General features: G+C 56.2%; 9 protein-coding genes across 9 annotated transcripts; 4 read left to right on the top strand and 5 right to left on the bottom strand.

The window, feature by feature from the left end:
* Positions 1-212: 212 nt before the first annotated feature.
* On the top strand, positions 213-3,155 carry CkaCkLH20_03830 (TBC domain-containing protein; the record flags this gene model as incomplete). Its single annotated transcript, XM_038886549.1, has 4 exons — positions 213-323; positions 428-782; positions 843-3,037; positions 3,093-3,155. 4 exons carry the CDS (start codon positions 213-215, stop codon positions 3,153-3,155), a joined length of 2,724 nt encoding a protein of 907 aa, XP_038748391.1.
* A 761-nt stretch (positions 3,156-3,916) lies between these two features.
* On the bottom strand, positions 3,917-4,621 carry CkaCkLH20_03829 (uncharacterized protein; the record flags this gene model as incomplete). The annotated part of the gene is made up of 2 exons (XM_038886548.1): positions 3,917-4,473; positions 4,558-4,621. The coding sequence occupies 2 exons, from the start codon at positions 4,619-4,621 to the stop codon at positions 3,917-3,919; spliced, it is 621 nt and encodes a 206-aa protein (XP_038748390.1).
* A 1,549-nt stretch (positions 4,622-6,170) lies between these two features.
* On the bottom strand, positions 6,171-7,733 carry CkaCkLH20_03828 (uncharacterized protein; the record flags this gene model as incomplete). The annotated part of the gene is made up of 8 exons (XM_038886547.1): positions 6,171-6,682; positions 6,738-6,799; positions 6,852-6,973; positions 7,028-7,279; positions 7,332-7,399; positions 7,449-7,485; positions 7,533-7,552; positions 7,607-7,733. The coding sequence occupies 8 exons, from the start codon at positions 7,731-7,733 to the stop codon at positions 6,171-6,173; spliced, it is 1,200 nt and encodes a 399-aa protein (XP_038748389.1).
* A 3,266-nt stretch (positions 7,734-10,999) lies between these two features.
* On the top strand, positions 11,000-11,434 carry CkaCkLH20_03827 (uncharacterized protein; the record flags this gene model as incomplete). The annotated part of the gene is made up of 2 exons (XM_038886546.1): positions 11,000-11,265; positions 11,320-11,434. The coding sequence occupies 2 exons, from the start codon at positions 11,000-11,002 to the stop codon at positions 11,432-11,434; spliced, it is 381 nt and encodes a 126-aa protein (XP_038748388.1).
* A 298-nt stretch (positions 11,435-11,732) lies between these two features.
* On the bottom strand, positions 11,733-13,210 carry CkaCkLH20_03826 (uncharacterized protein; the record flags this gene model as incomplete). The annotated part of the gene is made up of 2 exons (XM_038886545.1): positions 11,733-12,993; positions 13,062-13,210. 2 exons carry the CDS (start codon positions 13,208-13,210, stop codon positions 11,733-11,735), a joined length of 1,410 nt encoding a protein of 469 aa, XP_038748387.1.
* A 1,766-nt stretch (positions 13,211-14,976) lies between these two features.
* On the bottom strand, positions 14,977-18,019 carry CkaCkLH20_03825 (RAM signaling pathway protein; the record flags this gene model as incomplete). The annotated part of the gene is made up of 3 exons (XM_038886544.1): positions 14,977-17,376; positions 17,429-17,540; positions 17,607-18,019. The coding sequence occupies 3 exons, from the start codon at positions 18,017-18,019 to the stop codon at positions 14,977-14,979; spliced, it is 2,925 nt and encodes a 974-aa protein (XP_038748386.1).
* Positions 18,020-22,344: 4,325 nt separating this feature from the next.
* CkaCkLH20_03824 (RecQ family ATP-dependent DNA helicase) lies at positions 22,345-24,003 on the top strand (the record flags this gene model as incomplete). The annotated part of the gene is made up of 4 exons (XM_038886543.1): positions 22,345-22,424; positions 22,523-22,641; positions 22,714-22,748; positions 22,804-24,003. 4 exons carry the CDS (start codon positions 22,345-22,347, stop codon positions 24,001-24,003), a joined length of 1,434 nt encoding a protein of 477 aa, XP_038748385.1.
* A 378-nt stretch (positions 24,004-24,381) lies between these two features.
* CkaCkLH20_03823 (uncharacterized protein) lies at positions 24,382-25,019 on the bottom strand (the record flags this gene model as incomplete). The annotated part of the gene is made up of 2 exons (XM_038886542.1): positions 24,382-24,766; positions 24,868-25,019. The coding sequence occupies 2 exons, from the start codon at positions 25,017-25,019 to the stop codon at positions 24,382-24,384; spliced, it is 537 nt and encodes a 178-aa protein (XP_038748384.1).
* Positions 25,020-25,910: 891 nt separating this feature from the next.
* Positions 25,911-26,747, top strand: CkaCkLH20_03822 (uncharacterized protein; the record flags this gene model as incomplete). Its single annotated transcript, XM_038886541.1, has 1 exon — positions 25,911-26,747. The coding sequence occupies one exon, from the start codon at positions 25,911-25,913 to the stop codon at positions 26,745-26,747; it is 837 nt and encodes a 278-aa protein (XP_038748383.1).
* Positions 26,748-26,792: the final 45 nt, after the last annotated feature.

The following is a 26,792-nucleotide window of genomic DNA, read 5'->3' as shown; positions in this document are numbered from 1 at the left end:
GTCCTGCAGCTTGCACCGTACCACAAGTATCTTCAGCAGCACAGACGACACAGTGTACATTGTCATTGCCCAGCGCTGGATCCCTATCTCCATGGCCACCGCCTAGTTTCAAGTTCGACCTTGATTCCGAGGACATCCAAACCCACCAACTTCACGAAACTGCATACAACTGCTGGCCTGCGAGAGTTGACCTTCCGATTCTCGACGACATCATGTCGCAGCCAGACGACTCCGTCAGGTCCCCCACGACGGCGGTGCCCAAGGACAGGAGACTCTCGACCGTCTCCGACTCCGACTCGGATAAGGACAATGTAACGACCCCCGTCCCGCCCTCGCCCTCCCTCGAGACACAAGCGAGCCCTTGGGCCTCCTGCACCCGCGACGGGGCAATCGAAGAGGAAACAGTTTGCTGACATGGCTGGACTAGCAACAGGATGCCTTCGAAGACGCCGTTGTCGATGTCGCCGAGGTAGCTGAGGTTGCTGAGGTGCGCTCCCTTACCACGAGGACGCCCTCGGTCTCGAAAGCACCGCCCACCGAACCCCCCACGGAGCCAGAGCCCCCGAAAAAGGAGGCGAAAGAGGACAGCGATGTCGACGACGACGCCCCTCCAACGCCCCCCAAAGACGAGCCCGCTGTCACCGAAAACCAGAAGACCGACGACGAGGAAAACGAGATCAAGCGAAAGCCATCCCCCGTGTCGCACCGACTTTCTGATACCTCGAATTTGGACAATGTTAGTCTCGACGACAATCACCACTCAGCCGCCCCACAAGACCCAGGTACGTTTGTTTCGCCGCATGAACTGATTGACGTGTGTCAATATGCTAATCTTAATGCAGAGCCGAAAGCCAGCGACCCTGTCCCCCCAAAGGTGCCAACCAAGAAAATATCAATAAGCAGCATCACTGGTGCCCTCCCGTCTTTGCCATGGTCGCCTCCCGCAGAGCCTGCCAAATCACCCGTCGCACCTGCAGCACCCCTGCCGCAAGCTGCCCCAGCTCCTCCTCCCGTCCCCGTTTCCCACCCAGGGCCTCCGACAAGGAAGCTCACCAGCCCCTTCTCCTGGTTGTCACGAAACAGCGGTAGCAAGGAGAAGGAAACGTCTCCACCGCCTGCATCCTCCCCTCGACGAAATACTGCCAGCTCCATCGCCACATTGACCAGTAACCCTGAGATGATGCTCAGCAGGCTAGACGAAGAGAAGGAAGGCGACCACGGTGTGCCTCGACACAGCTTGAAGGATCGCTTCAAGATGGTTCGGATGAGGGAAGAGGCTGGAATCACGCTCGACGACGACAAGACGCCGATCCCGCCGCCCAAGGGTCTGGGACTGTCTACTCCTCCAGCTCAGCAAAATGGAGATAAGGAACTCGGGGCGGAACCGCCCAAGTCGCCCCTTCCCACAACGCCAAACCCGGCATTAGCACCAGGGACGGTATCTGGTGTATCGGCTGGTCCATCAGACATGCCCGATGCCCAAGTGGACTGGGACTTGTGGCAGTCCGTAGTCTACGAAGGTCCGGCGGTCGTGGCCCGTACCAGTGCCGAGGAGCTGAACAGAGCGATCGCCACCGGCATTCCCAGCGCTATCCGCGGTGTTATCTGGCAAGTCTTGGCGCAGAGCAACAGCGAGGAGTTGGAGATGATGTACAGAGATCTCATTACACGAGGCACCGACAAGGAAAAGAACAGGAACAGCAACAGCACCCTCAGCTCCGGTAGCAACGGCAACCTCAGCATACACCATGAGGCGGTCAACTCTTCTGCTTCGTCCATCCACTCGGAGCACTCGGCGGTCAACGGCAACGGTACCACTTCGCCGAACGAGAAGAGCGCCGAAGCTGTGCAGAAGGCTCAACAGGCAGCTGCTGCAGCAAGGCAGAAGAAGCAAAAGGAGGATGCGGCCATGATTCAAAAATTGGAAAAGACTATTCGCCGGGATATGGGTGCGAGAACGAGCTTCTCCAAGTACGCTGCCGCTGCCGGGCTTCAGGAGGGTCTATTCGGCGTGTGTAAGGCGTACGCTCTGTACGACGAGGCAGTCGGGTACGCCCAAGGCATGAACTTCCTGATCATGCCCCTACTGTTCAACATGACCGAGGAGGAGGCCTTCTGCCTGTTGGTCAAGTTGATGAATCACTACCAACTGCGGGATCTGTTCGTACAGGACATGCCCGGTCTGCATAAGAACCTATACATCTTCGAGCGTCTTCTCGAGGACTTTGAGCCCGCTCTGTACTGCCATCTCCGCCGTCGCAGCATCTCGCCTCACCTCTACGCTACCCAGTGGTTCTTGACGCTCTTCGCCTACCGCTTCCCCCTGCAATTGGTGCTACGCATCTACGACTTGATTTTCTCGGAAGGACTATCGGCCATTCTACGATTCGGCATCGTGCTGATGCAAAAGAACGCCGCCAATCTCCTCGCAATTTCAGATATGCAGCAACTCACCGTCTTCCTTAAGGACAAGCTCTTCGATGCCTACATCGACACAGCGCCAAGTGCAGGCAGCATCTTGGAGAACGGTTTCTTCGGAAGCTCCAGTGCGAGCCAGGACAAGGAAGTCTACCGGGCCGACCAACTTGTGAGGGACGCTTGCGACGTCAAGATCACTCCTGAGATCCTTAAGGCCTACACTCTTGAGTGGGAGGAGAAGACAAGGACGGAGAAGGAGCGCGAGGCCGAGCTCGAGGGGTTGCGAACCGCCAACATCAACTTCGCCGTTAAAGTGCGTAAGCTCGAGGAGCGTGTCGAGGCATACGATAGTGAACAGGCGGCACTCGCAACGGAGCTGGTGCACACCAAGGTCGAGAACGAGGAACTCAAGGACGAGAATGAGAGTCTCAAGGGCCAAGTTCGCGAGTTGCGCAATGTCATCGAGAAGCAGCCCGAGGAGCTCGAGAATGCTTGGAAGGCCGAGCGCGACAATCTCATGCAGCGCAACCAGAACGTTCACGATGAGAACCAAAAGTTGGAGAAGGAATTGGCGGAACTCGAGGAGGAGCTTGTGCAGACGAAGATGCAGTACGCTGAGGTAAGATCATTATGCTCGCTCATATCTCAGAAACCGATTGCTAATGACTGTACAGATCAACTCTCAACACGAGACCCTCACACGAAAGTGGACGGACCTCAAGCGACAGTTTACTTAGAGTGAGAGATGCCGATATACAACCCTGGCGACCCCAGAAGCAGAATTCTCTGAACATCTTAATGTACAAAATTAATGATAGCTTCCCATGAGAATGGGGTTTCGTGTGTGTTTGCTGGCCCAACGCACAGCAGGGCGGCAAGCTGGGTGCTGGCGGTGGGGAAGAGCCACGAAGCTTAGAAGCAGCGGTTATTCATGTTTGATATCCCAAAAGACACAACAGAAAGAAGTAGGAATCCGTCGGTCAATGACTGTCCCGACGAAGTGATACAATTGGAATGAACGGCCCCCGGGCCCAAATTTTAAACGGGACTCGGAACTGAGATGTGACATTTATGTGGATGCAAACGCCTCTTGACTCAGAAAGTCGATTCAGACAACAGATGCATAATGGACACTTCACGATTGGCATAATGGACAATTGATGCGGCGGGCAAAAACTTGGTGGTATAGTCTTTTTGAGTCCTTCCTAATAACCCAGATCCGTCCGTCGGCCCGGTTTGCTATTCCCCGAGCCTACTCATTGTAAGCTGATCACGCCCCCCGGATGCTTGAAGACCAGTGCGACGGAAAAAACCTCTTAAACACCAAGAAACAACCCGTTACCCGATAAAAAACGTTGTTTTTTCTCATTCCCGTTAACGTGATTTCATATTGTCAAAACCACGTTGTCTAGCTTGACCCGAAAACTTTTCATTCTCCATCCGAATCCCTCAAGCGGAAAGCCATACACACACACACGATCGAGGATGCGCGTCAGGTTTACTTGTGGAGCTTGCGCTGGTAGAAGGCGAGCTCCTCGCCCTCGAGGATGTAACCGTCGCAGCGGCCGGACTGGCCGGGGCGGGAGGAGACGACGGCGTAGAGGCGACCGGCCTCGAACTGCTTCTCGATGGCGTTCTCGACCTTGCCCTGGGCGGAGAAGCGCTCAGCCTGCTTCTTCTCGACGGACTTTGACTTCTTGACCTCCTCGGCCTGCTCGCCGGCGGCGGCCTGCTGCTTCTGCTGGCGGCGGCGGCCGAGGGCCTGGCCGTAGTGGGCCTCGTACCACTGGCGGAAGGGGGCGGCGTCGATCTGGACGACGGCGGACTTGGTCAGGGTGTTGGTGCGGACGAGCTCGTTGTTGGAGGGGTGGTAGGCGACGCCGATGACGCGGGTCTTGCGGGTGCAGCCCTCGGAGGCCCAGGCGAAGTTGCCCGAGTCGAGGCGGAGGGCGCGGTACTTGGTGTTGCCGCCGCGGGTGCGGACGGTGTGGACTCGCTTGGCGCCGATGCGGGTGTTGGCGCCCTGGCGGCCGGCCTCGAAAGCGCGCTTCTTCCCTGTTGGACAGAAAGGTCAGAACGCATGCTTGTTTAGAGCATACGGGCTTTCGGAATCTTCTTATGGCATTGTGTAGGACGCACTGTAGTAGGCGCGCTTGGCACCGGAAGCGGAACGCTTGTGGCGGGAATCTCTAGAGATACCCATGATTGCTTATGCTGTTCGGAAGAAGAGGGGTTAGCGATGTGTTTTCTTGCAGCGATGAATGTGACAGAAAGGAAGCCGAGGCTGGGAAGGGGACAAGAGGCAGAACAGGGTGAGAGAAGATATTGATGCTCGCCAGGGAGATACCGCCAAATTTCGCCCAGTGCTCTCTTTTTTCGTTCTCGGGAAGTTGAATGTGAAGAGGCCGGGGAAATTTCGAGATATCGTCGCTGTCGCTTCTCTCTCGTTCTTTCCGCTTGTGTGTACGATCATCAACTAACCTGATGGTGACTCAGATGGGCAATCTAGTTGGTGGCCGGCGGGTTGGTGGTTGTCGAAAGTGCGGGATGAGGTCGGAGAATGGGAACGGGTTTTCGCGAGGGTCGATGGGTTGGGAAATTTTGCTCTGGTTGTGCGGGTTCGCTATTCTACGCACGGGCCATATAGGGCACGTCTGCGGTTATTTCATTGGCTTGAGTCTCTGAGTGGGGTTTTCTCGGTGAGCGTTATCTCCAGACCGAATAGAAGCCCTCACCGAGTGGATATGATCCACCATTGTCCGGTGTGGGCAGAGTTCGCTTTTCCGGACGCTTGCTAAAGTGACAGGGATGATGGTTCGTCTCGATCGTTCAGCTGCTTCGTCTTGACAACACTCCCGCCACCACCATGTCATCACCACACACCTTTCTTCATGCGCAAACACGTGAGATCTTGTACACGACGACTCCCTGCCCTCCCAGTCTCAATCCAAAGCACCGGGCAGATTACTGATTTGCCCGGTCTCATCTATCTCCCTCGCCCACGGCAACAAACAGGACACCCATCATCAACGGAAAACCTACGTCGTACCTTTTCTTTCGTCATCTCAAGTAGTCCCAACTGATGTGGTTCCCGTTTGTCAAATAGTTTGAGGATCAGAAAAAGCGAGGACGGATGAGATGAAGTGCGGGTGGGCGCGGTTCCCGTTCTTCTGTAACACTGCGGAACGGGAACGAGAACACTTCGTAGCCGATCGGATCCGGGATGCGTCTTCAAGCGAACGACATCCATCCGGAAAGGTGGTTGGGATTCGACCCTTCGCGGAAAAGCCGGCCGACCTCTCCGGGCGAACCAACACCCCCCACACACTCAAAGAGTCGGATCTCTCAGGCATGGACTGTGTCAAAGTGGTACTCTTCTAACGGCTTTTGACAAACGAGAACGCATGAGTTGGGTTGAACCAGGTCGAACCGCTAGCGAAGCAAGCGAGTTGTTTGAGGACTGATCACAAGTTTAGGCGTAGGAAGTGATTGGAAATCTGTTTTTTGAAGAGTTTGCAAAGAAGTGAATTCGGCCTGTTCAAGTGCAGGCTTCTTGTGTGTCGCGCAGCGACTCCTAAAATGGGGCCGGAGACAGGTCAAAGTTGACATGCTCGTTTCGCCAGATGATGCTGTTTTGTATATACATTAAAGTGACCGTTTTCCAATGAACGGCGTGCGTTATGTACCGATATTTTTTCCTTCCTCATTCCCCGTCACCCCCTCCCAACGCCGTCCCGGCGACCGGTATCAAATCAGTCGTCCGAGATCCAACCGGTGCCGTTGCGAATATCGCCTCGACTCTTCCGTCGGACCATGGGTCGTCCGGCCGGGAAGTATGGGTCTATGACGTCCGGCGACGCCGGCCTGACCTCCTGCCTGATGTCGTTCTTTACTTTGATAATGCCCATCTCGACGCTTTGCGTGAGAGAAGGCTTGCCGAGGTCTAGCGGGAGGATATTCTCCATGCTCTCCGTGTTGCTGCGGCTCGCTGTTGCGTAAGAGCTCGAGCTCTGGGACAGCTTTCCGAAGCCTTGTTTTTGCGCGGCGCGGGCGTACGCATTCTGTGCGAGGTACGGCTTCGAGCCGCCTATCGTCGTCCGTTGGTCGGCGTAGTAGTTCTTGGAGAACTTGCCCGTGGACAGGCCGAGGGCCTTGTTCAATGCGGGGAAGCGGGATATCAGGGGTCGTAGGGAGGGGACGCCGGAGCAGATGATGAGGGCGCAGACTTCGACTTCTGACCAGAGCAGGGGGTCCGCGACCAAGACTGCGATGGTCGGTTAACCGGTTTCTGGTGTTTATCGTTGGGGTAAGGCACTTACAGGTGACGTCTTTGTCGAAAGCATTGATGTAACTGACTCTGATGACGGAAATGACGCAAACACTTTGGATCGTCAGCTTTTGTCGAGTCAGTAACCTCAATCGAGAAAACTTACAGTAAACCCAATGACAGCATGAAGATAACACCGCATCTCTTGGCCATCGGCAGTTGGAGCTTCCAGATCGTCGGGATGGGTTGAATGAAGAGCACCAAGTCTGTCAACAGCTTGATGACGAACTGCCTGTAGTTAGCATGTGCCATCGACTTTTCTAGTACAGGGAAGCGGCGTACAGCAGAATAGTAAAAGATGGTCAAGTCAAGACACGTTCCTGCTCTGGACGGTGTCCAGGCTCTGTCGATCGGATTGCATCTGAAGATAACAACGGCTGTTTCCTCAATGCCCTCTGCTAGCAGCAAGATAATGAGAAACTTGTTTATCCGTTGGTAAAGCTGGTCGGGAAGTAGTCGAAGGTAAAGCACGGCGAATGACATCTTGACTGTCACAAAAGCCCAGATGTAAGTCAGCTGCGTGACAACTTGGTACTGCAAGTTCATGTTAGCAATTAGTTCTAGAGCATCGAGCATATCTGTTTACCTTTAGGAACTCCGCAAAGTCTGATTTTGACACTTCCTGGAAATGTTCTCCCAAGCCGACGCCAGTCACTATCAACTGTTAGTAGGAAGTTGTCGATATCGATGAGACGTGACTTACTGGCAAGTATTGCACTGCAAAGGGCCATTGCCAGCACCTGTTGCTGTTAGATACGATCTCGAACAAAGATACGGTTCTCCTTACCCAGCTTATAATCACCAGTGCTAGAGACTTGTCAGTTTACATCACTGAAAACTTTAATCCTCGTTGGCACTCACTGTCATCCCACCCAACACTCCTCAGCAATACGCTTCGTACAAACGTTCTCATCACCACTGTAAGCGTGATGAAGGTCATCAGCATGATGGTCACACTGGCCGTCTGGCCGACCTTGTCGTCCGCCATGTTTGCTGATGTGGTTACACTGCAGGTCCAAGATGGTGTCCTTTCGAATGGATCTCGAGAAGGAGAGCGGGGGCAGGTTAGTTTATCATCAGCCCGCACAGCCAACGGGACAGGACTGCAGAGAAGGTGCGTATTGGAGGATGGACCATGACTGACAGGTGGTCCCCTACATTTGTACCTGACAAGGACCCCATCGAACCGCCCGATGCATTAAGCTGTACGAACAACGAATGCGAACCCAGCACCCGACCCTTCAACTGCTGTCTGAACTCTCCATCGATGCTCCCGGTCTGGGTTGGGCCAAGATTGTCCGAAGAAAGAGATGGTCTAGAATGTCCACATCCTGGGCCATGCGTAGTGCAGAGGGTGTCCGGTGGTGGACGGCCAACCGGGCATCAGCATACCTGCGTGTGAACGAGTTCTACCGGCTCCGGGACCGTCGCGTAGGCTTTCCGCAGCTTCCTGTCGTGAGGTTTACTTGCGAGTCCCTTGCTTGCGAGGTTAAACTTCCAACAGCCAAGTTTCAAAGTCCAAGGGCTGGTTGATCGACCGCAGGGAAGGCCGTTCAGAACATCAGGCTCTGCTGCAAGACGGGCCACATGTCGAGTCGATCCGACGGTGTGATTGGTAGAGCATGACGCGAAAGCCCAACGGCTTGAAGTCGCCGACGGGTCGACCTTGCGAGAGTCCACAGGGGAATCCGGGGAAGACCAAGTGGAGACCCGTGCAGAGACGACTTACATCATGCACGTCCGACGTCCATAGCGTGCGGCGAGGCCATGTTCTTTGCCCATCGAGGAAATCGAGCAGAACTTCGAGAACATCTGCTCTGCCTGCCGATTGAGATGGTTGCCCAATGACTCGTCTGGACATCGTGCGGAACTGCGTGGTTGAAGGTCAATGCCCAAACCTACCGGCCAGCTAATAGCCTCAAACTCTCAAGTCTGGCACTAGATCGATCTGGTGGTCATGCTCTCTGTTCGCTCAATAGCATTCAACTTAATTGGCCGTTCGTCATTCGAGAATACCGTATATTCGAGCACAGGTGAGTTGCATTTTCCTTGCCGTTGGCTTGGCCTTGTCTAGCTGTGATAGGCGGCCGTTCGACCAAACGCATGAGTAAAGTCGTCCAAGCCGCTTCGGGGAATTCTCTCGGCACAACCATTGGCCAGACCTCTGGGACTATTCATCTAAATCATTCAAACACTGAACCAAGATCATGAGCTGATTGTGACAAGCCGGTCTGTGCGTGCCGACCGCTATTCCCCGACGAGTGGAAGGATGAACATCGAGGCCGACTACGACTAGTGTCCGTCGTGGACACCTTTGAGTTGAGAAACACCGCCTCAAACTGCTTCAGATCGTCAACTGGAAGGGCACTTGCGCTCCCCGACGCAGTGGGTTGATGGCCGGCGCAAGGCCTTGGAGAACTTCCCGGACTCCTCCTTCGTGCCGTGCCATCCCTTGGCCCCACGGAGCTTACGACTGAAAACACCCGAACGACGGCAGCAAATCTCGGCGATAGCTTCTTGGTGGAGAGCGGCATGTGGGAAAGGTACGTTATCCGCCCAGAGTCGCGGCGTGTTGTGTGCCAGAGGGATTTCGTGTGAATGGTTTCAGTCTCCACGCCGCGGTGAATCCCGAAGGCTCGGAGGATTCCCGTCGTCGGAGATGACGGACGAGTAAGCGCCGTCACGCCGACTGTGCTGACGATGGAACAATAGAAGAGGTGGCATACCCTCCAATAGGGCTTCACCATGAGAGGGATTGCTTGCAGAAACGACGACGACGGTACGCGCGTGTGCGTGGTTCTGAGAGGTTTTGGTCGGGAGCGACACCTCATTAAGCGAGGCGCCGGTGTGGCTCAGCGTTCTGTAGGGCGGCAATCCTGACTCGTCGTTTATTTGTGGACGAAGCGAAACTCATCTCATGTTTCGTGACGGGAAACGTCACAGAGGCGACTACAGCCGCAGAGGGAGCATTGTTTTGGCAGCTGTGTTCTAATTAGCAGATCCAGGCGCCCGGAGAAGAATCATACAAGCCGTCTTAATAACTTGAGCCGCCGTTTCCTCTTCCAAGGCAAAACGCTTGGCCCTCGCAAGCTGGGTGCGGCTTGCTAGACGGGTGTATTTGTTGAAGGTTTCTCATGCAGCTGGCGGCGATGGAGCGGCAATCCAAAGCGCCGCAGCGAAAGTTTCCATTAGCCGCGAAGCTTGAACCGTCAGGTCGATATTCGCAAGAAAGGAAGTGAGAGTCAGCACACCCGCACGTGGTGAGATCCGAGAACTCTAAAGAAGGCCTTGTCATAATGGATGGGACAAACAGGGCCACCAAGGCGGATTGTCCGATGAAGAGGCGAGAAGGAAGACGGAAACTCAATTCCGCTATTTCTGGTCTGCCAAGTGTGATCAACGCAGACATTTGAACCTAAAGTCGAGTGATGGCAACACGAAAGTTCCGGCATTACGCAATAATGAGAATGACGGAGGGATTGCCATCCAATTCGGTGTCTGGCGACTACCTTCGGTTGGCTGCTGGGTGCCGCTTTACCGATTGAGTGGTAGAAGGTGGTGGCTACCCTGAGATAGGGTCTTCTTGGCGGTGATTTCGGGAAGCGAAGACCCCTAAGAGACTACGAAAAACGGCAACCGTGACGAAGATGATGATGGCCACGACGATTGTGACGGATGAAGACGAGGAAACGGCGGCTGCGGAATGGGCTGGAAACAAGGAGAAGAAGGACCGAGTCGAGGCGTGAGGTAGTTGCGCGATATCTTGGAACTCTTCGAATTAAGATGTGACAAGAAGGACCGGGCTCCACACCATTCCGCAGAGCGGCCAGGAACGAGTCGGCGTCGATCGTGAGGGTGCAAAATGGGCGAATGCAAGGCGGATGGGAAAGTGAAGATGGTGTTTGGGACATGTTCCAGAAGGAAAAGACGTTCGCGCCGGCCCCACCCTCCGTTCCTTCCCCAGGAAAACCACACTCACATCGGAGATTTACCGGATGATCACCCCCCATATGCACCAGGGGTCCCTTCCTTCCCGTCTGGACGGATAAGGTGTGACTTACACGGGCGACGAGAGTTAGGTTGCCAATGTAACCCTCCGGTCCTCACATCGTCAACCTCTCTTCTCCAAGCAACCTACAACTTTGCATACCCTGCTTTCATCGCTTACCGGCGTCGTCGTTTTTCCCTGTCTCCATTGACTTGTCTCGCATTTTGTTTCCTTTGCAACCTGCTACCTACGATACCTAATACACAATGAAGTCCTTCTTGATCTTCGCAGCTCTCTCTCCCCTCGCTGTTCTCGCGGACCCTCCCGCCTGTATCGGACACGTCGTTGGGATGCAAGGCATGCCCAGCGACATCGACACCATATGCCACAAAGACCAAAAGAAAACCCTGTCCGACTTGGTCAAAAAGTGCGCTCCCAACGAACTCAAGCCGGCCTACGACCACTTCGCCGAGGTCTGCAAAGGGGTGGATGTCGATGTTGCCGCTCTGCCTACCCCGTCGGCACCAGCCCCGTAAGTCTTGACCTAGATGGTCATTAAGAAGAATGTTCTGACATCAACGCCTAGCACACCCAGCGAGAGCAAGCCAGCCAGCGCGGCGGCTGCTATTGCACCTCACGCAGTCATCTTCACCATCCTCGGTCTTTCCACCACGGGTTTATTCAGCATGATGTTCCTGTGAGAAGGATCTTGTGAGAAGGACCGGAGACGAGCAATTGACACGCAATACCATGCTCCTGAGACGGGGATAGTGTGGAACAACAGTACGCACGAATTGGCAATCAAACTACCGGAATGAGCTACAAGACAACAGAAGACCTAAATGGTATTGGCAAAACGGAATTAGCATGGAGTCAAGGAACCAAAAAGCAATGTCAGCATAGCAAGGCGTTAGGGGAACGAGCATAGGAACCTAAAATTTTACTGAATTGGTATCTTTCCTCCTCTATACCTCACCCCGACCTCTCTATATGCAAAGTCTATTTCAAAGTGACAAGCTCCTCGGCGCTGGTCGGGTGGATGGCAACACAGCTGTCGAAATCCTTCTTGGTCGCACCCATCTTGACGGCAACACCGAAGCCCTGCAGCATCTCTCCGCTGCCGAGACCGGCAATGTGCAGACCGACAACCTTCTCCTCCGGGCCGGCCACGACCAGCTTGTACGCGGTCGGGCCCTTCTCCTCGGGCTCCATCATGGCGTAGTACATGGCCGTGAAGTTGGTCTTGTACACCTTGATGTTGTCCTTTCCGTACTTCTCCACGGCCTCGGGCTCCGTCAGACCGATGCTGCCGACCTCGGGGTGCGAGAAGACGACGGAGGGGATGTTGGAGTAGTCCAGGTGCGCCTGGGCGTACTGCTCCCCGCCGAAGAGGCGCTCCGCCAGACGGCGTCCCGCAGCGATGGCCACGGGTGTCAGCTCGACCTGGCCGGTGACGTCGCCAAGGGCGTAGATGTTGTCGACGTTGGTGTTCTGGAACTTGTCGACGGGGATGTACCCCTTCTCGTTGAGCTTCAAGCCGGCCTCCTCCAGCCCGATGTCCTTGGTCGCGGGGGTGCGGCCGATGGCCCAGATGAGGTGGTCGAAGCCGCCCTCGGAGGTCTCCTTGCCGCTGCCGTCCTTGTACGTGATGGTCAGCTTGCCCTGGGCGTCCTTCTCCACCTTTGTCGGCTGGCTGCGCTTGTGCAGGTTGACGCCGAGGCGCTCGTACTCCTTGGTGACGGTCTCCTGGATCATGGGGTCGAAGTTGCGCAGGAAGGTGTCGTGGCGGATGAAGAGGTGGGTCTCCGTACCCAGGGCGTTGAACATGCCGGCGAACTCGACGGCGATGTAACCGGCGCCGACGAGGGCGACCTTCTTGGGCTGGACGTCGATGTCGAAGAAGCCGTCCGAGTTGGTGCCGAGCTCGGCGCCGGGGATCTCGGGGGGGATGGTGGGGTTGCCGCCGACGGCGACGAGGATCTTCTTGGCCTTGACGAGGGCCTTGGAGCCGTCGTCGAGGGTGACCTCGGCCTCGTTGCGGGAGGTCAGGCGGGCCCAGCCGTGGAGGTACTCGACCTTGTCGTTGTTGAGGTTGCGCTCGTAGATGCCGTTGAGGCGCTTGATGTAGGCGTCGCGCTTGTTCTTGAAGGTGGTCCAGTCGAAGGGGGCCGTCTCGGAGACGGAGAAGCCGTACGACTTGGCCTGGTGGATCGTCTCGGCGATGGCGGCGGCGTTGAAGGTGACCTTTTTGGGGACGCAGCTGTGCGAGAAGGTCTTCGTTAGTAACGATTCTTACTGTTTCGCGAGAGAGGGGCCGATTCGACTCACCCAACGTTCACGCAGGTTCCTCCCAGCCTCGAGCCCTCGACGATCAGGGCCTTTGCGCCGAACTGCCCGCTGGCCTTGCGCGCGGAGGCCAGGCCGCCGCTGCCGCCGCCGATGACGAGGAAGTCGGTCTCCTTGGTGATGGGGGCCATGGTGCGGGCTGTGGAAGACAGGTGCCTCTGTATGGATGCGATTCTCGTCGTGGGGGCTGCTGCCGTGGCTGCTGCTGCTCGTCGGGATGTGTGGTAGAGGGCTTGCATGGGGGGAAGAAAGGACGCCGAGATCGCGGGGGAGGGGGGTGGAGGAGAGGGAATGGCCCTTTTTGTAATTATACTAAGTAAGGTAGGTGAGGCAGATACCTACTAGTAGTAATATGTACGGTGGTGGGGCTCGTAAGGGTAACGTCTTATATGCTTGCGGATGCGCGACCTGACAAATGCAGCGAGCGAGCGGGATGGCGGGACAGACAGACAGACGACACGGGCGGGAGAGACGGTGCGGGATGGCGGGCGCGGCCGGTCCAAAATGTCGCTGATGTAAGTTTTTCTACGCCGGTCCCTCGGGAGGGAAAGTGGAGTTTGAGCCTGGCGACGTGTGAACGGGGCCAAGGTATTTCTCGGGAGGGGCGTTTGTCTTGATGTCAATTGCAAATCATGTCACATCGAACCTATCTTTTCCGAGGTATTCTGAGCTACTTGATGCAAGTTGCTTAGTAGCTTTCCATCCAGTGGCATACAATGCCCGCAGTCCGCTAGAGAAAGTCGTGGAATGGGTGATAACTAAGCGCCGTACAGACAAGACACCTCGGAACCGATTGACGTGGACAGGGGTCCTGGCTGTGGACGGGTTGCGCTGCGGAATCCACGGATTCCAAATGGAAACCCCACACCTCGGCCGAGGCAACATGGACTGGACGGACGGTGTCGCCGCCCGCCGCCGCGGGAGCCATGGAGCTAGCGGTGTTTTTGGTGACATCGAGACGACGTCCAAGGCTGACAATTACACATCTACAAGGCGACCAACACAGCCTGGCTCTTGACTTTACACACTCTTCGTGGTTGTGACAAGGTACAAAAAATACTACTTCGGAAGCTTAAAGCTGAGCTACGTGACAGATTAGACAACCGGCCGAAGTGAGAGCTGCAGACGTCATCGACTGGCTAGGCCGGGTAGGTAGGTAGTCCAAGACCAATTCCTCCAACAAAAGCTTGGCTCCACGCTACGTAAACGTGCCGGACGGGGGCCGGAGCAAAAATACATGCAACACTGAGCATTCGCTGGTCGTCTCCGACCCAACTACTACTTCAGCCCTCACTGGTTTATCGATGGGAGAGCGGACGGGATCCCGAGTTCTCCAGTGGGTATGGCCGCATGTGATGTCTTGGGGCTGCAGGTGGCTTCTTGAGCCATTGGGAGCCTCTGGGAGCAACCGTGTTGGTCGACACTCACGTCTTCACGAGAACTAAGACGGGGCACAACATGAGATATGAACTTCTATGTGTTCATTATATCGCTGAGTAGCAGCATCTAAAGTACAATCGAGCAGCAGTTGATGTTTGACCGGGGCGCATGAACTCGTAGCGGTGATCCCTCTGGAAACCCCGCCCTCCATGTCCAATATGCATGGGAATGGCATCAACTTTGCTTCGTAGCTATAACATTACTGGCATTCCTTGAACCAGAGTCCGCCCAGGAATTCCCTTCTGAATGAGTGTATGGTTTCCACCCCTAAATGATTCTGACCATGACGCCATGCTATGCGTGGGTGAAAGATGAACGTTCCACAAAAACGTGTGTCGGTCGTCGAGACCGCCCAAAAAAGAAAACGAATAGGGTAAAGTACAAACCAGGTCTATTTTGACCTGTGTCTCTTGCCCAAAAATGTGCGACGAATCCAAGGACTTGCTCTGCGCTTCGACTAGAAGGCAACTTTGCTGCCGTTGAGTCGTAGGGGCACCGGGCCGGGGCCGAAGCCGTTCGGGCTAATGACGGACGATGGAGTCATGGCTCCTCCGTCCGAAGAAAGGGATGACATCGAAGACATGGTGAAGCTAGCGGCCGAGCTGTTCGTCATCGTCCCGTTTCGCGACATCGAAAGGCCGCCCATGGAGATGAGGGCATCTGCCCGTTCGAAGACGCCGCCGTTGAAAGCGCCTGCGAACGAAGCGCTCTGAGGGGTCGAGGGAACTGTCGCTTGGACCGCGGGACCGAGAGCGGCGCTTTGGGGAGTCATCGGCAGCTGCATGGGTGGCATCGCTGGTCCGTTGTTGGGGCTGAACACGTTGGAGCCGGATGACTGCCGCAGCAGATAGTTCCATGGCGACTGGAGAATCGTATCCCTCGCCTCCTTCATGGCTTGCTGGATAGGACGCAACCTGACCCTGGTGTCGGGAGGGAGGTTGACTTCGGTGAATGCGTAGCGTATCTTATTACCGAACTCGTACCAGGAGTCGATAAAGTTGTTGATCAAGCCTCTGAAGGCGGGTTGGCTCATAATGCCCGGCTCCTTGAGCTTGATGTGAGAGAGACGGCTCCGGAGCATCTCAGTCTGCTGGATTGCCGTGCCACATTTGTTGATGAGGGCCTTCCAGCATCTCATCTCTTCGTCTGACGCGCGACGGCTCATGGCCTTCTTCGCGAGTACGGACATGTGGTTCTGGAACATGGGAAGGGTCCTCATGACAAGTTCGGACGACCGTTGAAGGGACAGGAAGATCTTCTCAAAGTATCTGTCCTCCTCCGTGAAGTCGGAGATGCCGCGTCCGCCAGACGACGCTGAGACGAAGGACTCTCCCGAACGGGGAGTTGCTGATGTAAGGGTCGCGGTGCGCGTGGCTACGGCTCCATTCATGTAGTTGATCGGCACGTCTGTCGCAACTCTGAGATTGCTTGGGTTGTGGAGAATCGGTCCCGGTCGGGGGCGCTGCGAGAGTCCGAGTCGTTCGGCAGTGGGGGTAATAGAGTTCTCGCGGGAGTGCGGCTTGATCGTATCCCCCATGGCCATACCCCGAGTGACCGACTTTCCTAGGCCAGCTTCAGGGGACAAGGACGCTAGGGTGCACCTGATCTCCATAATGCTATTATAGATGAGCATCAGAAGCGTGCGGATGTATCGTGGGTCTCCGTTGTCGACAAAAGAGTCGATGTTGCCCGCGAGGAGCGTGCAAACATGTGTGTAGGCGCTGACCAGAGTCTGGCATGCCCGGTGAACGCTTTCGTTTTCGCCCCCAGCCATCTCGTCGCCTCCCACCGCAGGATCGTGCTTTTGGATCTCCTGCTCCAGTTCCTCGACATGCGAGTTCGTGTTGTAGAAGACTATCTCGAGGCTGGATCGCTTAGAAGAACCATCGCTCGTCAAGCTCATGAGCATCTGGATCATGGGATGAATCTGGAAAACGGCGTAGAGGATGCCCTTAGCAGCCTCAAGAATCGGGTCGTAGACTTTGGATTCGCGTCTTCGCTCGGGGAGGACAGAGAGTCGTCGGACGTAGATCGGACGTTGGAGGAATGAGTCAGCTGGGCTGTTGGGACTCTTGACCGACATGCTTGCCGGCGGAGGCTGCATTGCGGAGCCGTGGCTCAGACCCCGATAGTGACTGAAGCGGTTGTTGGCCTGAGTTTCGTCCAAAGTACCGAGTTGCGAGGCCTTCTGCGATACCACCCCCATTCGTCTTGCTCGAGATTCGGGTCGGTCGCGAGTGGCCTGCAGCAGCGTCTCCGAGTTGCTTCGAAGTCTCTCGTTGACATTTCCTATGGTCAGAGGCATGACGCCAGGGCGGCGGATGGCGGTATTCTGCTGAGACAATCCTCTGTAGTGAGACCTATTGGGGATGGGAGGCGGCCGGACAAGGTTTGGGGATCGAATATCTGGAACATCGGTGCCATTGACTTTGATCGGGAAACGACCACTGACAACACGCTTGATTGGAGGCATCCGGGGTGTTTCCATGCCTTCGCTGGACTCTTCGCCAGCAGTGTCTGACTCTGCACGGCCATTCATTGCGTGCTGTCTTAGGAAGCGCTTGATGTGTGCAGTGACAGCCACCTCGGTGACCTCGCTCTCTTTCAAGTAGCCTTCATTGGGGGGGCTGCTCGCCTGTACCTGCAGCACCTCTCGAGGAGGAAATGTGATGGGATTACCGTCAAATTTGAGCACCTGCAAGGACACCATATCGGCAAGTGCGACGGGCAGCTCCTCAATGCGGTTCTTTTGTACCGAAAAGACCTTCAAAGAAGCGAGTTTGACAATGTCAGGGGGCAAGGCGCGGAGCTTGTTCTTGCTAAGATCAAGAATCTCGAGCGACTTGAGATCGCAGAGCTGGGAAGGCATTAGATGATGGCAATGGAATTTCTTGGGCGGGTGTACGGACCGGTAGTGGGAACTCCCTGATTTGGTTGTTTCTAACGTTCAAGTATCGAAGGGAGGTGCACTCGGAAAACCGTGCCGGGAAAGAGGAGACCTGGTTGTGGGAGAGGGCAAGACTGCAGTCGCGTTAGTATTTGCCAATGCCATGCAATGCAATGCGAAGGTGTGAAAGGTGGACGAACCGCTCTAGTTCGTTCTTGATGATATCAACAACCTCATCCGGCAGCTTCTGGATACCCTTGCGGCTCAAGTCAATTGTGACACCGGGCTTCAGCTCGTTGCTGACGGCGCTCGCCTCGGCGGCTTGGGATTCGTTTTCGTGGAGGGCGCTCTGCATGGCGTCGCGGGCAAGAGCGATGACCTGAGCCGAGGTCATGGGGGCCGAGGCGGACAGGCCGCCGGGCAGGCTCCGGAGATCTTTGGGCATCGGCGGGAGGGGAGGGGGAGGAGGGATGTTGCCGAGGGCGACATCTTTTTGAAGTTGGCGTCGGCCCTGGGCGGGATTCTCTGGCAAGCCGCGAGCTATGCCCATGCCCATTGCCGCAGGGCCCAGCGGACCCGAGGGTCGTTCTGAGCGATCGGTTCGCTCGACCATGATGGTATGGATTCGATCGATAATTCGAAAGGAGATGGATTTTGAACGAGAAAGGGCGATGTTCTATTGTTGTCGGACAGGAAGGTTTGGGTCGAATGCAGCGTTTCAGGGTTCCCTCTGGTTGCTCGATTGTCGGGCGAGGGTTGGTCGGGCCTCTCAAACAACAGGAGGACGGAAGCTGGAAGTTTAAGCCAATGGACTTTCGGAACGGGACAGGCTGAGCTGCAAGGCGGGCGAGATCATTATGGATAGTCGGACATGCGATGGAGAAGGTGTGTGGGTGCGTGAATCGGGGGGTGGTGTCGTGAGACCGACGACTGAGGAGAATTGGGAAGGAAGAAAAAAAGAAGCCAAGATGGAATCGAGTGCGTGGTGTCGGAAAGGACGAAGAAGCGAAGACGAGCCAGCGAAACGGGAAGCGAAGCGAAGCGAAAGGCGACGGCGACGGCGACGGCAGGCGGAAAAGAGGCAGGTGGACCGTCACACCTCGCTCAGCAGGGCAGCGCCAGTCGATACCGTAGGTAGTGGAGAGGACGGGAGACGGCGAGATGCAAGTCGTTTGGCGTTGGCGTTTGGCGTTGGTGGTGGTCTTTCTTGTCTTGCCTTGCCTTGACGGAAGAGTGTGTTTCTCTCTGGTGTTGCAGTTGCTGAATTATTGTTTCCCGCAACGCAGCGCAGCGCAGCGCAGGCACGGCAAGGCAGGAGCGGATCGGAGAGGAACGAAAAGAGTGGAGATGGTTGTCAGGTTGGTGGTACTATGAAACTGACATCTTCCAGCCGGAGCTTCTCTCTCTCTCTGGGTGATGGACGTGGATGGATTGGGCACTTGAACTTGGGAAGAAGGGATGAGGATTCTTTGGTGGTGGCCCTTGGCCCTTGCCTTGCCAGTCCCAGTCCGCAACACGGAATTCTGAGTTCACGCCCCCTGCAAGTCGCGAGCCGCACGCCTCCACTTTGAATGGCCTGGAACCGGGGCTGGACGCTGGAGGGAAGGAAGAAGGGGCCAAGGAAGGAACGAATGGAAGGAAACAGCGTTGCAGCAGTAGCAACAGCAGCAGGAGCAGGAGCAGAGGCAGGAGCACTCGAGGAGCAGGAGTACGAGGTCACCTCCCCGTTGCCGTTGAATCTGCAAGGCAGGTAAAAAGGGGCAGGAACAGCCTGGGTGCAGTGGTGGACACGGCGGGACTTCTTTCCAGTTCTGGCTTCCGCCTTGCTAAAGACTTGCACGCGATATCCGTACCTTAATCGCTGGAAGAAGGCAATTCAGGGCCTCACTCTCACAGACACAAGCCCGAGACCTTCAGCAGACACTCAGTGACGCGACATGGGGGACGGGACCGGGCGGGACCCTTTTTGGGGGTTGAATGGGCCGCACAGACCGAGGTGCCCGTGGACTATTGCCAACTGGAGTGCAGCTGCTGCTGCAGCGGCTTAAGCCTGCCAATCAGGGGCTCTAAGGATTCTTTACAGCACGCGCTCCCTCGCTAGAACACGCGACTGGATGGACGGCTCGTCTGGGACTGGAAGCTGGGCGGAAAGACGACCGCCAGTGAGATGGAAAGGGCAGGGAAGGAGGGAAAAAAAAGAAGAGAAAAAAAAAGATAGCAGGGGTGTGGCTGTGGCCAAGAAAGGGGGCGTCGGTCCAGTGTCAAGGCTAAAACGCCTCTCTAGCGCCGCCGCAAAAATGCAAGGAACCTCGACACGTAGCGCATCTTGTTGGTGAAGACTGAAGACGAGGCAGTCGATCCTATCAAGGGGCAATTCTCCTAATGTTCTCTAAGAAACATCATCTGCGTCTGTTGCACGAATTCTCCCAGCAAGACGTCCAAATGACACAATATTCAATATCAGCGGCATACTCATGACGGCACATGGTTTGGAATAAGGTAAGGCATTGATGGCCACACTACCAATCAGCTACACTTGGGCCACACACCATCTCCAAGGAAAAGACAAAGAAGCCCTCGAGCACCCGGTCTTAGCTGTTGCGGGTTGATGTCACGTCCAGAGACAGCCCTCAGCCCTCACCTATCTCGATGCAGATGCACCTGCACTGCAGCTGTCCTGTCGTGTCACTCAACCGTCTCGCCCTGCCTTGTCTCGCCTTAAGTATCCATGCCTCACCTCACTCGGCACTGCACTCTATTCCTACCTGGTTGCCGTCTCCCAATGGAAACGATTGAGAGACAGGTGCGGCGACAATGACCTACCACTGGCCCTGCTGCGACACATCCAAACGGAACATTCCTTGGGCCTGGTTAGAGGCCAACAACGACTAGCACCGACGAGAAACAGAAACATCGGGAAACACCCGAGTTTGAAAAAAAGAAGCAACAAAATTGATAGCGTCGCATTCCGTACAACCTCGCACACAGATCTCTCTCGGTTTCTGTCTCTCTCTCTTTTTTTTCTTCAAATCTCTCCACTCACATCCAACAGAGTCCCGGTTGTCATCCTTGGCAGCTGGGTTTCGGTGAGATGAACTCTGAAGGAGAGGCGCAGCAGGCTAGCAAAGTCAATGGAAACGAACACATCCAGTTCGCTGTTAGGGTGTTACAGAGTCTGGATAGTTCGCATCAGTCATGGCACCCGGCCGTGACGACCTAGGCGGGGGAAAGGAAGGGTCGAGTACAACGACCGTCTGTATCTTCTCGCCCGCCCGACCAGTTCGCTGTTACATCGGGTGTCTAACTTTTCCGGTACCTCCACCTCCTGGTGTTGGCGATGTCGATGCCGGAAACACACGTCTATCAATTGGATGGACAACGCTTCTGCAGCAACTCAAGCTGTGCCTCTGTGCAGATCTGGGGCCGTGTCCCCCGCGGCCTGTCAGATGTTCTGTCCGTGATCTCACGTCGCGTGCCTCGCAACTTTGTACAGAGTGCCACTCAGGTGAGTCGTCGCCGTCGTCGTCGTCCCCTATTTTTGACCTCAACGTCGCCAACTGCGACTGCCGTTCTCCAGCTGTGTTCCAGCTCAGTCCGATCTAGACGAAAGGGAAAACCACACAGACGCGGCCTGAATCACGACCTCCGACTCGCCTGTTGTGGCATGTTCAACGTCCACGCCATTTACAGAAATTGAAATAGCACCGAAGACCAGAGACAGCCCAGGGAGGACGAGGCACGGAATCTCGCAAGGGGGCTCGTAAGGCGTGCCGCAGACGGAGACGCAGACGCAGAAGCAGAGGCAGAAGCACAAACACACAGAGTCCGTGATGCTGCTCCCGCCGCTGCTTGGCCGTTGCGGCCGCTGCCACAGCTACATGCCCGCTGTAAGGTTAACTTGACACTGCAGCCGCCGCTACTGCGCTTCCCCTTCCCCTTCCCCGGCTTGCCTTGCCTTGCCTTGCTTTACCTGCCTTGCTGTTAGACTGGCGCGTGAATCATGGTCATGATGCTGAAATGCTTCCAAGTTCCCAGTCAGTGTCCCAGCTGTGCGGGAAGGGGTGGCCCGGGTTGGCGACTTTGACAGCGTCAGGTTGTCTGCAAAGCTCACCAGAATAGGAAATGGCCGAGAAGGACTGGGGACTGGAGACTTGTTTCTCTTTTGTCTCTTCTTTTCTTTTTTCTCGTAGTGGTGAAGCTCTCCTTCGATCCCCTTCTTACCGTAGCGCCTCCGTGTTGCGTCTTGGCACCTCCTTGCTGGCGCTGTTGCGTGCTCCGGTCGCCTCCACAGCTTTCAGGGTGCATCCTTTGTCAGCAATTGCCCCGACGTCAGGCGTCCTCACCTCTCGTTTCTCACCGAGTATACAGCACCCTCACCGAGATAAGGTCAGCATCCTTCCTGAGGCTCACCTTGTTTGCCCGGATAATCCAATTGGCCAGCCCCAACCAACTCCAACTCCACGCCTCTTCCATGAACCCGGTTCGCGTTTCCCATGCATTTTCAGCCTTGATCCTCAGAAGCTGCTCAGCCACCCGGGCCCCATCTGTCAGAACATCTCCAGTCCGACTCCGACCGACTGGATCGTCGCGATTGCTTGTGCGACACGCGTTCACTTCACTTCCATCACTCACCGGCCACTTCTTCCCGGCTTTTTCTTGCTTCGTCCTGGCCAAGCTCCGTTCCCCGGGTCTGAGGGCTTTCGGCCACGCCGGCTGTCCAAGACTCCAAGGCCCCCAAAGGCCCAACGTCAGACGGACCACCTCCGGACCCGAGCTCGATCATGATCACACCCGGAATCTTCTCTAGGCATAGTGCAACATTATGCCACTGAGCCCTCCACCACGACCACCAACCATCAAAGCTCGGCCAACATCGACCGATCGGGACTGGGCGCTGTCCGGTCACGACATCCTCATCAACTCCACGCACACATCATCATGCCTCCTCTATCGCGCTCAAACTCATGCGTTGATATCGACTTTACCCTCAGACGCCAGTTCAAGAAGTCGTCCTTTAGGTGAAGAGACTCGCCCCCGCACACGCCCAATTACATCAACCCACACCGTCCGTTAAGCGGCCCCATGACAATTAACTGACACTGCTTCTTCTTCTCAGACCTCAGCAGCGGGAAATCATCGTCGCGGCTCTCGACGGCAAAGATGTCTTCGTCCAGGCCGCCACGTCCTTTGGCAAGAGTCTCTGCTTCCAACTCCCTGCCTGCATTGACCACGGCAGTAAGCACCCGAAACTGCCCCGAGCTCGCTCTCACGCACGCGTCGTCAACTAACATGATTTGTCCGCCGCAGTCACCGTTGTCGTTTCGCCACTGCTCAGTCTCATGGTGAGGGATAGCCCATGTAGCCTTAGTCAGGCGCGACAGCTGACAGCTCCATCAGATGAATCAGGTCGAAGCTCTGCGATTGGCGGGCATCGACGCCAGCTCCTTAAACAGCAACACGCCGCCCCGCGAGAGAGATCGCATCAATCAGGATTTGGCCAGCGGTCACCCGCGTATCAGGCTGCTCTACGTCACCCCCGAGCTGTGCTCTGGCGACTCCTTCAGAAAACGCCTCAAGTTGGTCCACGAGCAATGCGAGCTGTCGCGCATCGCCGTCGACGAGGCGCACTGCATCTCGGAATGGGGCCACGATTTCCGCAAAGACTTTAAGCGTCTGTCATGGTTTCGAGAGACGTTCCCAAGCGTGCCCATCATGTGTTTGACAGCCACGGCGAACCCAGTGGTTCGCCAGGACTTGCTCAAGACCCTTGGTCTTCTAGAGCAGCCTGACAGGCTTCAAAGCTTTGTCATGTCTGCGCACCGTCCCAACCTGCATATTGAAATTAGGTACACCAAGGACCAGGATGACAACCGCCTTTCTGATTTCCTCGCCTGGATACGTAGCGTGTATGACAGAAGAAGAGAAGAGCCGCGCAAATCAGAGCTCGAAGCTGCTGGCGAGAGAGTTGACAACGTCTCTGGTATCATCTACACCATATCGAGAGACGAGTGCGAGTCGTTAGCCGGACAGCTGAGCAACGAAGGCGTGGGGGCAAGGCCCTTCCACGCGAAGCTCACCAAGGAGACCAATGAACAGACGCTGGCCCGTTGGGTGAACAACGAGCCCGGATACGACGTCATCGTGGCGACCACGGCCTTCGGGATGGGCATTGACAAGAACGACGTCCGGTTCGTCGTCCATTGGCGGTTGCCCAAGTCGTTCGAGGGGTACTACCAAGAGGCGGGGCGCGCGGGCCGAGACGGCAACGCCAGCTTCTGTTTCCTGTACTACAGTCGAGAAGATTTGCAGCGCGTGCAGAGCATGATTAGGAAAGGCAACCGCGACGGCTCGAACTGGGAGGCGCAGGCGAAGAGACTGCAGAAGCTCGCGCTCTACTGCGAGGACACGACGTGCTGCCGCCACGCGCAGATATGCAAGTACTTTGGGGAGAGCGAGGTGCCCAAGTGCGACTTCGCCTGCGACTGGCACAAGGACGCCTCGGGTCTCCAGAGGCGGATGATGCGCGGCTTGGCGGACGAGGAATGGGTCAGCACACAGGCTGAGTACGGCCGATATGAAGGCTATTATGACGACTAGAGAGAACTTTGGTTTCGGGTGGTGATACAAAAAGATACCCTGGACAGGCTGGCTGGCGTTTACGAGGGGACTAAAAAAAGATGAATAGAGGCATAGACTGGTTACCTTGAAACCTGATAAACGTATCGTTCTGTAACGATGGATAGATTTCTTGCCAAATATATTGCCTGGCTGCTAAGCTTTATGTGTTCTTTTACACCCGCATCAACGACAATGCTAGGTTTGGGCTACTGAACACAAATCAATTATATTTACAACCATTCATTGTGACGGCTTTAGAAACGATTTATTTTGGCTGTGGAGAACACCCCCAAAGGCTTCGCTGCTCGTCTACCATAACTTTCCAACATCCCGGCACCATATCCCATCACTATCATCCTACTCGGCCTTCTCCACCTTGACGAACAAATCCTTCTGCGAGTCGAGGTAATCAAACGCCGTCAGCGGCACGCCCAGGTGCCTGAGGATGCAATACGCCGACGCCAGGTGGAAGTGGAAATTCGGGCACGCGTACTGCACGACGTACGCGTAGCCCGTGAACTTGAAGTCGCCCATCTTGGACGCGAGCACGACCTCGGCGTCCTCGCGGCCGTCGAAGGCGTCGCGGGGGATGGCGCGCAGGACGTCGACGGTGGCGTCGACGCGGGATTGCAGCTGCGGGAAGGTGGACTCGTCGTCGGCGAAGAAGACGTCCGGGAGGGCGGCGAGGCGGGTGGGGATGAATTTTGCCGTGTTGGAGACGGATTGGACTTGGAAGTCGAGGCTATTTTGCCGTGGTTAGTAGGATGAGGTTGAAGTTGAGGGTGAGGGTGAGTGTGAGGGCTGAAAGACGGGGGGAGTGGGATGGGCAGGGAAGAATGGTACCTTCGCATGTCTTCGATGAGGCGGAATTTGATCATCTCCTCCTGGTTCAGGCCCTTTGCGACGCAGTGTTCTTCGGCTTTTTTGAGGATGTGTTTGAGGTTGCCGAGGTACTTGATCATCATCGGGATGCAGGCGTCGTAGAGGGTGACCATCTTGGCGGTGTTGGAGGCGTGTTTGGTTTTATGGAATGGGATTAGACGAGTGTAGAGTGAGTATATAGTTTGGAAAACTTGTGAGGATGAGATTGAGGAAATTCGTTTCCAGCACGAGAAGGAGAGCCCCTATTTATCTACATTTCTTCCCGGACATATTCCAATCGTGGAGCCAAAGTGTCCCTGGCTCAAAGGATCTGTCTCTCAACCCTGTCGTGAATTCGAGGTGTCCTACAAGATAGCCAAGCTGTTTGCCGGCCTGTCGTCATGAGGCTTCCGTGTCTAGTCTACTTTTGTGCCTGCTTATTGACCCAAATCCAGGAACACAAATATTCCCAAAAGTCCGCTCCGCTCTGCGGATACCGGCATGCGCTGCCGTATGTAGAAACCTCAAGTGCTGACGTGAGAAGGACAATGTTCCAAACCCTATTGAGAGAAACTCAGAAACGCCGACGGGGCTCAAAGACGAACAAAAACGGCTTTGGTCTGCGAAATGGACGCTAAGAGTGTCGGGAATGAAGGAAAAGCAGCATCAACACACCCGGCGAAGGAACGTCGAATCCCGGGACCGGGCGGGTCGGCGAGCGACCCCCCCTGGCCGCCGGTAAGCTACCCCGCCACAAGCGGGATCCTTCCATGCGGGGACCTCTCGTCTCCCCCCGACGACGCGCTGTGATTCGTCGGGTCCGCGAGTTTCCCGATCCGGGCTGGTCTGCCTTTTTTTAGACCCGGCGGGATCCCCCCTCCTCTGCAACGTCCAGCCATCTAGGACTGTTAATTTGTCTTTGCTTTGCGATTTTTCGGAGAGCACCACCGAAAGCGTCTCTTTGGTTGACGGCGGTGAGGCAGATACCCGTGCGCCAGTAAGAAAAGAAAGATACGCAAGACGACATGTTCTCCTCCTCTTCGTCCTCCTCGGCGAGGAACCCTGCACAGGCAGCGGCAGCAGCTTCGGCTGCGGCCCCGGCCCCGCCGTCATCTGCCTCTACCGCACCGAGCACATCCCAGCACCTGAGTGTCTCCTCGGCGCGGCCGCAACACTCGCAGTCGTCCGCGACCTCCGTCTCCGGCGCCCCGGGACCGGCCCCGCCCCCGCAGCAGCAGCAGCAACCACAACAGCTCCACCAGACCCTCCCGTCCGAGGACCAGCAGCGGCACATCGCGGAGGCGCGGTCGGCGGTGGTGGCCTCGATCGGGAACATGCTGGACGGGGAGCTGCAGAGCCGGGCGCGGATGCTGCACGCGAACGCGTCGGCGCTGGACAAGCAGGAGCGGGACGTGGCGCGGGCGACGGAGGCGCTGCGGCGGGAGAACGACAAGCTGGGCAAGTTCACGGCGGACGCGGCGCGGCGGGTCAAGGAGCTGGGCAACGTGCAGAACTGGGCCGAGGTGCTGGAGCGGGACTTCCTGGTGCTGGAGGAGACGTTCCGGCTCGTGAGGGAGGGGAGCAGCGATAGTTGTGGGAGTGGCAGCTGGAGCGGGAGCGGGAGTTGGAGCGGCGGAAGCGAGGCGGGGGATGCGGACGGGGATGTCAGTATGGGGAATGGGGGCCCGGGCGAGAAGGGGAAGGGGAAGGGGAGGGAGGGTGAGGTGGAGGGGGCGATGGAGTTGGACGGGAGCCGGGAGGATTGTTCGGAGGCGAGTCGTAGTGTGACGGAGGCTGGGTCGAGTAATGGCACGGAAGGACGGGCTAAAGGGTCCGAGACGACTTCTATTTCCACGTTGTGATTCACGACGGGCGGGGCATGATACCACTCTACGACGGGACGAACG

Source organism: Colletotrichum karsti (assembly GCF_011947395.1).
Source record: "Colletotrichum karsti strain CkLH20 chromosome Unknown Scaffold9, whole genome shotgun sequence".
Lineage (NCBI taxonomy): Eukaryota > Fungi > Ascomycota > Sordariomycetes > Glomerellales > Glomerellaceae > Colletotrichum > Colletotrichum karsti.
This window is presented reverse-complemented; position numbering and strand designations above follow the sequence as displayed.